Here is a 15,665-nt window from a genome sequence, read left to right as displayed (position 1 = left end):
AGATCCTCTCTTTCAATTCCTTTTTCTCCAAAACCTTCGTTACTTCCTAACATTCATAGAGAATAAATTACATACGTATATATCTTGAAAGTTGTCCAATCTTACATTTATAACTTTGTTAAAAGTTATAGCTATTAATTAGACACAATTATTTTGAGATTTTTTCAATTATAATGTTCTTCTTAATTTTAACTACCTTCGTAAACTTGCAAATCATTGAAACAGTTAGTGTTACTTCTGTTAATTTTTATTTTCAGACTGTTTCAAATTTCTTTTATGGATCTTACATTTTCAAACCACAAATAAACTAAGAGTTAATCACTTATAAATTGCCAGTGTAAAATTTTTTTACACTGGCAACCAATTATATCTTTTAATTGTGTCATGTCACTATTAAAAATAGTGACATGACCCAATTAAAAGATATAATTGGTTCAGTGTGAAAAAACTTTACACTGACAGTGTATAGGTGATTAACTCATAAACTAATATCTTCATGAACAATGCACATGTACAAAACAGCAAAAGTTGTTATATACACGACCCGCCCCCACCATGGTAAGAATTAAGAAACAAAAGACACGCTCTTAATTATATAATCAAAAACATCAACTCAGAAGAACACATTTATGGTAATATGTTAAATATCTCACCTTAGAAGGTTGTAAGTCAAATACAATCATTATAGCTGGGTTGTTTCGCAACATGTTGATTGATTTCATTTAATTTTATCTGAAGCTATGCTTTGAATTTTTTTATCACAGAACTTTCCAACTCGGTTCTACACAAAACAGGTCACTCAAACCCAATTACTTCAAAGGGCAAGTAACTAAATGTAGCATGTACAAATCTGACTACAACTATGCAATAGTTTGAACTTGTTATTCCCTTGCACATATAATCATTATACGACATATTAAATCATTGCTTAAAAGTTAAAACTGTTCAATGATTATTCAGGAAAAAATATTTTTTACCTCTTATGTCAGATGCATTTTGAATTTTTATTTATTCATGTAAATCAGTTGCATATGCTATTCTTTGATTTTTGTGTTTGACCCAGAGAATGTAATCAAAATTGTAAAGGCCCAATATGTTTATTGACTATAGTTCTTGAACTCATGGACAATAATACATGAGGAGTAGTGGCCTTTTTTTCTGCTTCAATAACTGAGTGGCCTTAAGATAGGTTCAATTATTGGGCTCCATTCTGGAATATTGGGCCTAAATTGTTGTGAGATAAAGATACAGAGTCATTGACCTATGACCAAAAAAATATGGTGTCATTGACCAGAACCAGCGATCAGGCTTGAAAGAAGGAACACGAACTAACCACTAATGTGTCAATTTTGTCATTGTTAGTTTCATTTTTATTTTTTTATTTAATATTTTTAAAATTTTTATTGATATAATTATAAAAGATATTTTAGTTTTAATTAACATTATTTTATTTGGTATCCACTTATGAATAATTGCCTGCTCAAGAATAATTTTATTGTTTGCATGTTTAAGATTGCAACAAAAAAAAACCTAAATTTTTAAAAAATAAAATCACCACTTTTACATAAATTATACAATAACCAATATAAAAATGTCCTTCTTTTAACATTAAAGATAACAACATCAATTTTACGATCTATGTAAAATATTTAAAATAATCGATGTAAAAACATCTTCACATATTAGTCAAATGAGAAAAATGTGCGACACTGTTTCTTTGGTCTTTGTTAAATATATTTAGTGTATAACATTCTCTTCTTTTAAATATAAGAAAATTTAATTTAATTTATACCAATTAATAACATCAAGTTGAAATCAATTCCAAACGTCACTAAATGTTTACCTCTAGACACTGCTTTTTTAAATAACACATTAAACTGAAAATAAGTCAGTTTTTTTGTTCCATATGGATCGTTCACAACAAATCAATTCCTCCGATGATCTTTAACGATGACAACTAGTGGTCACTTGTGTCTTCATTATTTTTTTTTATAAAAAAAATAATTTGAAATGTGTAATATACAATTACTTATGAAAATTTTAATTTACAATAAAAATGTAATCATATACAAGAAGTTTTTATTTGAAGGAAAAAATAATTTCATTAAAAAAAAGATATATTCTTTATTTATTATTATAGAATTATGATTATAAATAATTATATCAGCTAACAAGAATTCATTCCATGTTAATATATGGATACACATTTTCAATGAAAATGTTGAGGAACAAGTAAACAAAATGCAAGAAATAAGAGAAAACACTCACAATATTTAAATAAATAAAAAAAATTGAGCTCAGAACATATATTTAATCATTCCAGTAGAATGCCAAGTATTTGACCCATCAAATACTGAGATCTCATCATAGCTCGTTGCTTTGCACCAGCCGGGAATCGAACCCGGGTCTGTACCGTGGCAGGGTACTATTCTACCACTAGACCACTGGTGCTTGGATGATGAAATGCTATGACTAACAATTATTATACTTTATTTACTCCCTTATTCTTATATGATACTTGTTCAGCTAATTGTAGGAGCGAGTGTTTATTTATCTTTTAATACATCTATTATTACTTATTTAACTTTTTTTTTATCAAACTTTCATTTTGTTATATAATTCGATTAATATTAGAAATTAATAATTATACACTCATGCACTAATAAATATATTGTAAGAATATGTTACTGTAATAGATATTTTCGAAATCCAGGTATGGAGGAATTTAAAATTTAAAATATGAAATATGAACCAACAGTGAACAGGAAACATTTATATATGATTCGAAAAGTTATTTTTAATAATAATTTTAAGACATTGACATACTATTTGGAATATTTAAATTTTAGGTAATTGTTATATATTTGATAAGTATTTTGACAATATTAATGGAGTATTGCACGGAAAGTTAATAAGTTTGCATCAAATCAAATCCACTGAAAAATTTTATTAAAGACTTATTACAAATTTTATTGTTTATAGATATTGGGAAAAATTCAAAAATTCATGGACCTATAAATATAATATTTTTAAATAAAACTCAGTAGAAAGAAGAAAGAAAGAAAAAAAAAGACATCATATTATACACCCTGTAAATCTTCTTCTATGGTTCTTCTTTGTCCTTTTCATTAAGTCAATTTATATGATAACGCAAATATAGCAAATTATATATGAAAGAATATTTAACGATTATGGAAAAAAATTGTGTTTTTAGTAAAATGATCAAACTAAAATAAAAAAAAATAAAAACAAAAAGTCCCTTGACCGAAACCAACCCAACAGGCAAAAGATTAAAAAAAAAGCCAGACTGCGTAGACTTTCATATAGGCCATGAACTTTTTATTTTTAGCCTTTCAAGCTTGCCAAGTGGAGCCTAATTAAACATAAAGACCCATTTTATTTTTCAAAATAAATATAATACATAATTTTATATAAAAATAAAATATAAATATAAAACTACATAAGCTTGATAATTCAATATTTTTACTGTTTTACTTGACATGTTTGGTCTATCAAGTCACACCAAATTAACCCTAATTATTTTAGCCTCAAAAGTAAAAAAATCTAGTCTGACCTCACCCACTAAGCAGTTGGGCCTAATTAATTTAAACAAGATTCATTGTACTAATGTAGAGCTTAGACATATATAAACAGTAAAGGTAATTTTAGTAGTTATCCACTTGATTTTACTTTGCTTTGAGAAGCGATTAATGTTAAAAGTGTGCAGCGTGAAAGAAAAGGTAAAAGTAGAAAATTCATTCCACCGCCTCAGTTTTTGAGACGTTGTTTAACAAGTCAAATACCCCAAATGAATTGAATGTGTAAACATTTCTAACATTCACGCGCTTCCTTAACTTCTCCGCCAACAACCTTTTCCAATCCGTTGAAGGATTCTCCTTCAAACACTTTCTCCAACGTATTCATCGCCGACAATTTCAACAAATCCACACGCTTCTACAACGCTCCAAATATTACAATAACGAAAACCACAACTACAAGAATAGAGAAACATGAAATCTATATAACAAATGTAGAAAGAAGAAATAATCCATATATATTATTTCTATATGTAATTCATTACACTAAAATACCAAATTGTATGAACCTTACACACATGGTATAAAATTGAATTAAATTTGCCCTTCCACGGTGTTTGACCGGTATACAAAACAAAATAAATAGTAGTAGTAATATTCAATAAAAAAAAATTTGTCATAATTAAATAATGTTGGGGTAGTTCCTCGAATACGGGACACCAACAACAACGTTATCACCGACATTGATGATTCGTACGAAGCGGTCACCGCAACCCCTTCTGGCCACCGTTCCCTTCACCGGTTCCACGGCGGAGTTTGGACATTCCTCCGGCGGGGGAGCCACTCTCACGGCGAAATGGATGACGCCGTTTTGCTTCCCCTCCCAGTTCCTCAGCCCGTAACTCAACATTTGCAACTGATTTTCCGAGACGTTGTCAGAGAGGAAATCCGAAAGCGCGATTCTGGCGACCCCAAGTGGTCTCGAAGCTTTGAATTTGTTGCACTGAACTTCGAAGGTGATGGAGGTTGCATGCGCGGGCACGTGCAGCAAGAGCTTGTGGTTCCACGCAAGCAAATTGGTTCCATCGTATTTGGCTGTTGTGGTTGTGCAGCTGTTTAAGGACTCGGCCCGAACGACGACGTATGCGGCCTCCGTTACGCTAATGTTTTCACCCGATATCACTCTGATTTCTAGCGTACGTGACCTTAAGCTTATCCCCATGTTAACGAAGAAAGTTACGTTGTGTAACAAATGACAATGAGTTAATAATGTATCTCACTTGTGCAATGCAACTCTCTTTTAATTTTCTGAGATGCTTATTATGCTTCAACTTATGTGTATATATATATAAAGTGGTTTGGGTTTTAGTAAGGAACGGAGGGAAAGGAAGAAAAAGTGAAGTTGGTTCGTTGTTTCAGTTTCAGTGTTTTTTGTGTTGACTTTTGACCTCACTCTTTACGCAAAAGACTTGTTATATTTTTTGTGAAGTTGTGTGGAAACGCAGATGGATATTGAATGTGTTACGCGCGTAAAGAATACGGGTAATAATCAACGCTGTTTTAATTAATTCGTAATAAATATATAATGAAAATCAAATTGTTATTATTAATAATAAATTTTATTTGTATGATATTTTATGATGTAGTACAATTTTTTGATGAGACGGTGATATGTTTTTCTTATGAGTGGGAATCAAGCATGTTACTAATAGAGTTCGTAACTGGTGCTAAAAGGATGAAAGTTTGTAACACTCACATATCCTGTTTGATTCACTGAGCTTGGGGTGGGAAAATTTTGTGCTTATCCAAATTTACAATGGCACTCCAATTTATGAGCAAAGATCGATTTGTATTTACAAAACTTCCGTAACACAATAAAGAAAATCTGATCCACGTGATAGAGTGTGGTCGGCACACGGGAACATGCAACTGTCCCTACTAAATAAGCAGGTGCTGTCCCCCAATAAATTTTATACCATTTTATTTTATTTTTCTTTAATACTGTTCGTAAATATTATACAGAAAAATGCAAGACCTCACCAAGGTTTTATATAATCATATTATTATATTTTATTTTAACTTTTATATAATCATATTATTATACGAAGTTAATAATAGGATTATAAAATTAGAGACTTTTAGGCGGAGACCATCGTCCATCGAAAAAATTTTGCATTAAGAAGCTGATATAAATATTTTGCATGAAAAATCAGGTTTATTCAGTAATTTCTTATTGTTTCTATCGAGTGTTTTTTAATCAAGTTCATATATTTAAAAACACTTAAAACGTCTTTTATAATTTGATATACATATATAAAGTGATATCAACTTTCAATCTAACGGTTAGATTTATAAAATTCACATTTAATATAGAATTATTGAGCAGTGTTATACTTAGTAAAAGTTACATCAGTGTCGTTTGAATATATATATATATATATATATATATATATATATATATATATATATATATTGTTGTGCACCGGGGGTTACCACACATGTACACATGTCTCCACATTGGTGAGATATTGTCCGCTTTGGGCCCAAGCCCTCACGGTTTTGTTTTTGGACATCACCCAAAAGGTCTCTCGACCAATGGAGACAAATTAACTATGTGTATATAAACTCATGTCCATCATCTTTTTTGAACGATGTGAGACTTTGCTTGCATCTCCTACAGTGGAAACTACGAGTATTATTCGATGATGGCCCCACAGAGCTCACTCACACTCAGAGTGCTTTCACCGCCGCTCCATCATGACCTCCCTCATGACAGCGGGACGCTCAGAGTGCTTGTACCACCGCTCCATCATGACCTCCCTCATGACAGCGGGAGCTGGTCACCTGATCAGACCATGGCTCTGATACCACTTGTCCGCTAGCTATCATCTTGATCAGACCATTAGTTCTGATACCACTTGTTCGTTGTCATCCTGATCAGACCATTGGCTCTGATATCACTTGTTGTGCACTGGGAGTTATCACACATATACACATGTCTCCACATTGGTGAGATATTGTCTGCTTTGAATCCAAACCCTCACAATTTTTGCTTTTGGGCATCACCCAAAAGGTCTCTCAACCAATGAAGACAACTGTGTGTATAAACTCATGTCCATCCTCTTGTTTGAACGATGTGAAACTTTGTTTGCATCCCAATATATATATTAATAATTTTTTATTATGCTAATATAATATCTATAATGTTGTAATCATATAACCTTGCAACTTGTAGTTGCTCCATAAGAAGAGAAATATATATTTCATTGTAGAACTTGAGGCCGACAGTATGTTTGGATAAGTTTAAAAGAGAGAGATTTTGAGAATTTTTATATTGAAAATAAAAAGGAAAATCTTTTTTTTAACGTAGAAGTTCTAAAAACGACTTTTAAGTTTGTATCAAAACAAATTCTAACTTTTATATGAAATTTGGGAAAAGAAAGTGTATGTGTTTGTAGTAGCAAATAAAATTAGAAACCGGAAATTCTTAAAAAAAATAAAATAAAATAAAAGATAGATTGTCATATTATAATTAATTAACACTATGTCAAGATAATAAAATAGTGTATGACCATCTCCCAATCAGTATAAGGACTTTTAATGATGTTAATTAATGTACACGGGCTTAATTAGAAGATTTAAATTATAAGGATTTCTTAAAAATATTTTTGACAATAGAGATTTAATTAAAATTCTATAGAATTATAGAAACCTAAATATTATTTTTTAATTTAATTCACTATAAGAAAATTGACTTGTGGTGATGGACATAAACTATTACTAAAAATTAAAAATTTGTAGATAAATGTCTTCTTCTTCTTTTTTATTTTTATTTTATATTTACACATGGACATTTTATTTGTTTATTGTGTGAATTATATAACAATGATTTTATAAATTTTATTTACAGAAAAATAGTTGTAAGTACAAGTATTTAAGTATGCCTACACTAAATATTTATAGGGAGAAGTAATTTTTTATTTTAACTACATGTATCACATTTTTAAGAATAAAATCTCTTTAGATATGGGACTCTTTTCTTGTAGCTAGTTTAAAAAAAATGTTGAGATTGTTTTTGTTATAAGAAATGTAAAATAACTTTTAAATTATAATAAAATTTTACAAACTAATAATCTTATTATAATATTTATGTGTGTATATATAAATTTTAAATAATTATATGATATTATAATAAAATTTATTATTTAATTATTTATATTAAAATTAGTTATTTTGAAAAATAATATATAAAAAGAATAAGAACCTGGAGCTGAGAGTTTAGAGTAATGGTCTCAATTATAACTTTTAGCCACAATTCTATTGATAAACCTTTCACTTACTAATGATTATAAGAAATAATGAATAATAATTTTTTTTTATTAGCCAACAAATATTTGTATTAATATATAGAGGTACAAGGGGTGCCAAAACTAGGGATGACAAATATACTCGTACCCGTGGGTAATATCCGAACCCGTCCCGACTTTGACGGGAAATACCCGGTTTGACCGGGTACGGCTACGGGTACGGGTAAAACCCGATATATTAAATCGGGTACGGGTACGGGTATGTACTTACCCGCCTCGTACCCGTACCCGTACCCGTCCTCGTTCTCATTTTTAATTTAATATTCACTTTCAATTTAATTATATTAAAAAATTTTAATATTTTTTTATGTGTGATTATTTATTATAATATGAGATAAAGAAATAACCTAATTATAATTATAATATAATAAAAAATAATTTAAAAATATCATTTTTTTACAAAAAATAAAAAAATAAAAAAATTGACGGGTACGGGTGCGGGTACGGGTATACCCGATACCCGACGGGGACGGGGATGAGGATGAAAATCTATACCCGACGGGGATGGGGACGGGGATGGGGATGAGTTTAACTTGCGGGGACGGGGACAGGTATCATGAAACCCGTACCCGCCCCGCCCCGTTGCCATCCCTAGCCAAAACTTATATATATACATAAGATAAATAGAAGGTTATAATATCATTAGTTAAAACTAATTTGAGTTTATGATATCAAATTATATTTTAACCTGGGGCTCCAAAAAACAAATTAATAACAGTTTAGGTTACATAAAACAACCCAGCACCATGGAGTACATAATCCTTCTGAGGATGACCCATCAACTCCAGTCAAATACTTTTTTTAAATGCACAGGCCAGGACTAATTGACCATAAGTAGAAAGGAATATGAAAATTATTCTGTTTTACACTCAGCCACTTCCAAGTTGTGAGGATGATTTCCTTCATTAATTTTTGCTGAACAAACTGATTATGCCTGAGCAATGGACATACTTTCAATGGAGAAGGAACTGGCTAGAGAGAGATCAAGAGCAATGGACATACTTTCAACATGCAATCTCCACAGTGGCCTTCCAAAAACATGCCAAGGACAGTTGGGTGTGGCCTATTGATAAGTCAGGATGCTTCTCGGTCAGCTCTACCTATAAGGCGTTACATGATCTCAAGTACAATGGTTAGGTGGATGACTTATTGGCTCACATATGGCATTTGAAAATCCCACCTAAAGCTGGGCTCTTGCAATGGCGATTGCTGCATAATGCTCTTCCTTCAGTTGACAACCTTCTGAGGAGAGGCATTCCTTCAGACTCAACGTGTGTGATGTGCAGTGAGCAGCCTGAGACATTATTGCATCTCTTCTTCAACTGCCCAATTGCTGACTACGTGTGAAAGTATTGTCTCTCTTGAACCTTTATCAGCACAGTTCTACCTCAAACAGTGAGGCAACACTATTGTTAGTACCCCTAGTTATGCTCTGGTCGTCACGAAATGAAGGGATGAGACATTGTTAGGAGTGCCTTTGTATGGTGTATTTGGAATGGGAGAAATAACAAGATTTTTAGAAGAAGAGCGACTGAACTGGAAGAATTGAAAGCCAACTTACACCTTACTCTGTGGTTGTGGCTGAAGCTTAATGACCTCATGGACTTTACCTTTGTCAATGGATAGCATGTCCATCTCAATGCTTGCAAAATGGTTGAAGAAGCCCAGTGTGTGATTAATTGAGGTGGTTGGGCGAATCTACTAGGCTACACGTGTTCTCTATTGGGCTTAACTACAACCACAATTTTTATTGTCTGGAGCTTATTAAATTTGTAAACCCTTTGATTGCTGTCCAGCCTCGCCCATACATTTTTTTCTTACTTTGTAATTTTGGGTTTGTGGCACCCCTAGTGCAACATATTCAATATATTTTTGGCTGTTACAAAAAAAAAGCCTGAATACACATGCATTTCTTTGATTCCAAATATTTCAAGCAATAGCACACCATATCACCCTCCATTTTTGTGTTTTTTCTTTTGAGTTAAGAACAATTGGGATAAAGTTGATATGCATTACAGGATCTTTTGGGAAAACTATTGTTGTATTCAACCAAAGAAAACACTCATTCCATACAGCATGTGTTACGTTGCAAGTTAAAAATATATGAGAGATTGTCTCAGGTTGAGCATGACAGAAAAGGTAAGAAATGTCTTCCAATACTATGTTCCTCCTCAAGAGGTTACTAACAGCAGGTAATGCATTATGAAAAATCTCCATAGAAATAATGAATAATAGTATATAACTTGTACATCTAAAATGAACCAAATCCACTTTTAAACTGATGATCACCTTTGTAACTTGAGCATACTTTTCAAGGATTTTCGTTCATATCCTTTATTTATAAAAAAAAAAAATTATCTCGTTTTAAGATAAATCGAAGTGGAGAGACGAGAAAAGAAATAAAATAAAAAAAACATAAATATGAATGTTATAGAAAAGTAAGATAAAATTAAGTGAATTGTTAATAAATGTTAAGTGTATCGTGTTGGCATGAGTCATGCATACAGTTATGTTTTAATATATAGTAATTAGAATATTTATAATTGTGAGATTTACACTTTATTTTAGAGATTGTAATTATGTTTAAATCAGGAAAGTTGTAATCAAATTTATAGACATATATTACCTCTGTTAGAGAAGAATAATATAGTAACATTTTACCTTTTGAGTTATCGAATAGGTCCCAAATACTTATCAAGGAATTACGTACCTTATCCTATTTAAAGAGTAGCCGCTTAACTATATAACCCTCTGAATCAAAATGTATCTGATTCTACTAAAGGGCTTACGATAGAATATTACTACCCTTTAAATGAACAATAAAGTGTCCTTAATTATCTTTATTAATTAGTTGATAAGGTATTTTATTAGGATAAATATGTCCTTCTTATTCATCATTATATATATTCTAATTAGTATATATTTGTCTTACTTGCTACAGTAACACGTAAATGTTGAAGTATCTTTGCTGGGATCACTCCATCTAGATGAGGGACATATTGAATACATACTCATTTTTCGGTAAGTACGTACATTATGAATGTGTTTATAAGAACTCTAACCGAAAATGCATGGTTTCAAATTCTCAATATAGACTCGTACGTGACAACACACACTAGCCGACAATCAACAAATTGATACGTGTCCTCCACGTGAAACTGCATCCTATTTTGCTCCGAAAATTTAGAATAATGATAAGGACAGCGAATCATACCTACTGGGCTACTATAAAGAATTTTCAAGCATAAAAGTGGCAATATATACACATATTGAACACGCGTTTTTGCATAAAGGGTTGGTACGTATATGTATAGCCAGGAAGGGAAGAAAAACTTAAAAAATGAAATCTATACAGCACGCAGAAATAATCTATATCGATATATATATTTAGTTACACTAAAATAAGAAACGTTGGTATTCAAGATTTCTAGCAAAGTGTATGAACCTTTCTTACAATATATAATCCAATTAAAATTGACTTTCTACGGTGTTTGAATGTTATTCAAAATAAATAATAATAGTCAATAAAAAATGAGAAATAAATTAATCAGTGTTGGGGTAGTTCCACCAAAACGGGGACTCCAAGAACAACTTGGTTAGAGCTGTTGTCACCGACATTGATTCCGACGAACCGGTCACCGCAACCCCTTCTCGCCGCCGGCGAACATTTCTCCGGCGGAGGCGCAATCCTGACGGAGAAATGAATGACGCCGTTTCTCTTCCCTTCCCAGTTCCTGAGACCGTAACTAAAGGTTCGTAACTGATTTTCCGACATGTCGCCACCTAGAAAATCGGAAAGAGCGATTCTTGCGACCCCAAGTGGTCGAGAAGCGTTGAATTTGTTGCTTTGAACCTCGAAGGTGATGGACCTTGCATGCACAGGCACGTGCAATAGGAACTTGTCGTTCCACGAAAGCAAATTGGTACCACGGTCTTTGACCGTTCTGGTTGTGCAACAGTTTAAGGATTCGGCCCGAACAACAACGTATGCGTCCTCCGTTACGCGAACGTTTTCACCCGATATCACCGTGATTTCTAGCGTACGTGAGCTTACCACCATGTTAACGTGTGTATATATGTGTAAGAAACAATGATGAATTAATGTATTGTGTATAGCACTTGTGTAATACAAATATTTTGTTGTGTGTTTTTGAGAAATGGTTATTATGGTTATATATATATATATATATATATGTAGTAATAGTTGGTTTGGGTTTTGGAAAGGAAGGCGAATAGTGGGAAAAGAAAGAGCGAAATTGGTTTGTTGTTTCAGTTTCAGTGTGTTGACTTTGACCTTGTTCTATATGCGACTACGCGGTTTGGTCTATGTTTTTTTCAACACATTAATTGTATGGAAACGCGGACCAAGAAAGTGATAAACGCGCCAATAAAAGTATAACGGAAATTGCTATATACTCCCTCATGTTTCTGTGGCCCTCATCTCTATTACTATTTGAATTTTTTGTACGGTTGAAAAAGTCCTGAGAAGCATTGCTGTATATTTTTATTATTTGATTTGTTTTACTGTGACATAATACAAATATAAAAAAAGATATTATTTATTGATAGATGGTATGAAAATAGAAATGATTAATTATTTTTATTTAAAAATTTTATCAATGATATTAATCATTCATAATTAAGTTTATGAGACTTAAATAATTTTGAATATATTAATTAAGGATGTACTTTTATAATTTCAATTATATGTTCATCTCTCAAATATTAGAACCAAAAGAGAAATTATGTAGCACTTATGAAACTAGATTTTTGTTTACATAAATAATAAGAAAGATAACTTAACACTATAACAAAATTTAGTATTACCGATAATTATTTAATGACAATAAATTAATTGTCTCTATTTTATTATTTAATAAAAATATTAATGATTATCATATAATGGCCACTAAAAATGTATTTACATCACATCAAAATTTATTATTAGCGACAATTATTTGTTAGAAAAAAACTTAAGTCCCACATCGACTAGAAATAAAATAATTAAAGAGTATATAAGTGAATGATAACTCTCACCTTACAAGTATGTTTTATAAGGTTGAGTTAGGCCTATAACTTGCTATTCTAAGTTGGTATTTAGGAGATAAGATAATTAAAAAAATTAAAAAATATATACTTAGAAGATAACCTTCATCTTCAAAGTCTCACATCAATTAGAAATAAGGAAACTAAAGAGTATTTGTACTTATCTTACAAGTCCTACATCGACTAGAAATAAGATAATTAAAGAGTATTATAAATCTTTTCTTAAACTTTTAGCGACAATTTTAAATGCTAGTAACAAATGACACAAAAAGTTATACACTTTTACCGACCATTATGAGGGTCTTTACCAGCATTTAGAATAATTGCCGGTAAATGTTTTAGCGACATCGCATACAATGGCTAATGTGTGAAATGCCGGTAAAAGAATTTGTAGCAATTTTTATTGTCACTAAAAGTCCATTTTATTATAGTGCGAAAACTAAAAAAGATAATTTGTATTATTTAAATAAATTTTAAGAGAGCTAAATACAATTTGTTTTAAAATATAAACTCAAAAATATTATTACTGTAGAATATGCCCATTAAACTCATAGGAAAAAAAATCTGAAATAACCATCTAAGAGCAACTCCAATGGGAGTTGTTTGTCCCATGAAGCAACTCAAGCCCCAATTTCTTGTTATTTAGAGGACTCTGATGTGGCAACATGAGTTGCTCGAAGAAGAGAGAAAGTTGTTTCCTCAAGCTACTGTTCCTTACCAGATTTCAAGCAGATCTTATTGAACATATTTGAAAACGTTTCGGAAATAATAATGATGAAAATTAATTTCGTATAATGTCTATGTATTTACTATTGCTTTATTTTATTTTTAATATCTACTTATTGTATATTTTTTCTCGTAATTTATTTCTTTTTATTGTAGTACAATTATCCTTTTTAATAAAAATTTAAAATTGGTTCATAAATGAGTTGTTTAATACTGACATGACACATTGGAAACTACTTTTTTCATTTTTCAATGCATGAAACAACTCAAATGAGTTGCTTCCATTAGGGATGCCCTAAGCTATATTGTTGTTAAGATTAACTTATATACCACAACCTTCAAATTAAAATTATTACATAAACAATATGTCATACATATTTCTTTTTGTGTGATTATTTCTCTCGATCTAGATATCTGATTATTAATTACTGTTCTTACCGGAGATCGGTCGTAGGGGACGATCTGTTAGGCAAGATTGGTGAGCCTCCTTCACTAGGTACGTCGGCTGTTCCGAAGTGGGGTGGTACCTGCAAAAGAGACTCCGATGCTAAAGTTAGTGTTTGTGAATATATGAGTCTCGTATATGTAATGCACGTACCTTAGTGTGAATTAGGGTTTATCTGGACCTTGGGCTTGAAATCGGTTGTGATTCGTTCAGATAGCGAACCTTTGTTTTAACCGATGTCTCATAGCGCTCATCCGATGTCGCCTAGCGCTCCAGTGCCGAGCTCAAACTCGGTTTCACAATACAGATAGTACAATTATACATTTCAATCTTCTACAAGAAATATAATATATACCAATAGATGTTTTGTTCTTATAATATAAATGCAGGTAAAACTGAAAACTACTTTTATTTATAAATATTTAGTGTAAATTTACATAAGCTACTTTTCTTTTCTTTTCTGAATAATAATTTCACGACAATTCATAAAAAAATGCATTTGATAAAATGGCGGCGGCCGGCCCATGGGAACAAATTAATGTCCTTTCTTAATAAGCAGGGGCGGTGCTCCTGCTTCCCCCAAAATCAATTTTATTTATTAAATTAAGTACTTTATATTTGTAAAGATTAAACAAGAAAATGCAGAATCTGCATGCCTAGGCTTAGCTCAGCCTTTTGTATGATGCTAAGGAATTTCTGTTTTTACAAACAAAAAAGAAAAGAAAAATAAATTACTTTTTTGAAATTGAACGTTGTAATTACAATGGAAGCTGCAAATCGCAGAGCAACATACACGAGTCAAGAGGCCAATCAGTTAGGTCATTACCCTCTATTTACGTTTAGAAATTGAATGCTGTGTGAATCCAAGAAAATGAGCATCTTTCAAGTGCACTCCACCAAACCGCACAAACTTTGTTTATAGACCAAGTCCACTTTAGAAGCTCACTCTAAATATGTCATTGAATTTCCTGAAGGTAACACAGTTTTATTTTTAATTATTACGCCGTTATGACCTTTTTAGTTTAAGTTGAATATATTGATGAAATTCACTCATAACTTGCGGAGAATCACAATAGAAATTCCAAGCCAATGGTGTTTCTATACAACCAAATAGTCCATATATACCACCGAATGCCACAAACATTTCCAAGCCCATTATTTATTACAATAAGTGTTGGCAGGGCAATAGAAAACACCAAAGTCAATGATAGAAATGTTGCCATAGCTCGTAAGACACTAAACAAATGAAAAAAAAATTAAACGTTATCACTATAAGAAATGTTAAATACAGTAATAAAAAAAAAAATTATTATAGATATAATATATGTAAATATATATTTATTTAAAACATAATTATATACAATTCAAGTATTAATTTTAAATAAAATTTTACATTTTTTATGTTATTATAATTTATACTTATATATATATTTTTATATAATATATTAATATATATTATATTTATCAAGAACATATAGTAAATTCTTAATAAAATTCTAGTTAAATAATTTAAAATAATTAATTTTTCAACTATATTTTTTTCAA

At 31.2% G+C, this 15,665-nt stretch overlaps 1 protein-coding gene, 1 non-coding gene and 1 pseudogene across 2 annotated transcripts; all 3 read right to left on the bottom strand.

Annotated features, from left to right (window-relative positions):
• Positions 1-2,380: 2,380 nt before the first annotated feature.
• TRNAG-GCC (transfer RNA glycine (anticodon GCC)) lies at positions 2,381-2,451 on the bottom strand. Its single transcript has one exon. It is a non-coding gene; the product is annotated as a tRNA-Gly (tRNA).
• Positions 2,452-4,031: 1,580 nt separating this feature from the next.
• LOC109798304 (BON1-associated protein 2) lies at positions 4,032-4,872 on the bottom strand. The gene has a single exon (XM_020358526.3). It carries the CDS (start codon positions 4,756-4,758, stop codon positions 4,219-4,221), a length of 540 nt encoding a protein of 179 aa, XP_020214115.1. The 5' UTR covers positions 4,759-4,872; the 3' UTR covers positions 4,032-4,218.
• Positions 4,873-11,251: 6,379 nt separating this feature from the next.
• Positions 11,252-12,070, bottom strand: LOC109799069 (BON1-associated protein 2-like; annotated as a pseudogene).
• Between the last annotated feature and the right edge of the window lie 3,595 nt (positions 12,071-15,665).

This window comes from Cajanus cajan, chromosome 3 (assembly GCF_000230855.2).
Source record: "Cajanus cajan strain Asha chromosome 3, NIPB_CcT2T_4, whole genome shotgun sequence".
Lineage (NCBI taxonomy): Eukaryota > Viridiplantae > Streptophyta > Magnoliopsida > Fabales > Fabaceae > Cajanus > Cajanus cajan.
This window is presented reverse-complemented; position numbering and strand designations above follow the sequence as displayed.

Excerpts from the sequence above, each read along its gene's own strand:
- LOC109798304 (XM_020358526.3), bottom strand. The coding sequence starts at position 4,758 with ATGGGGATAAGCTTAAGGTCACGTACGCTAGAAATCAGAGTGATATCG.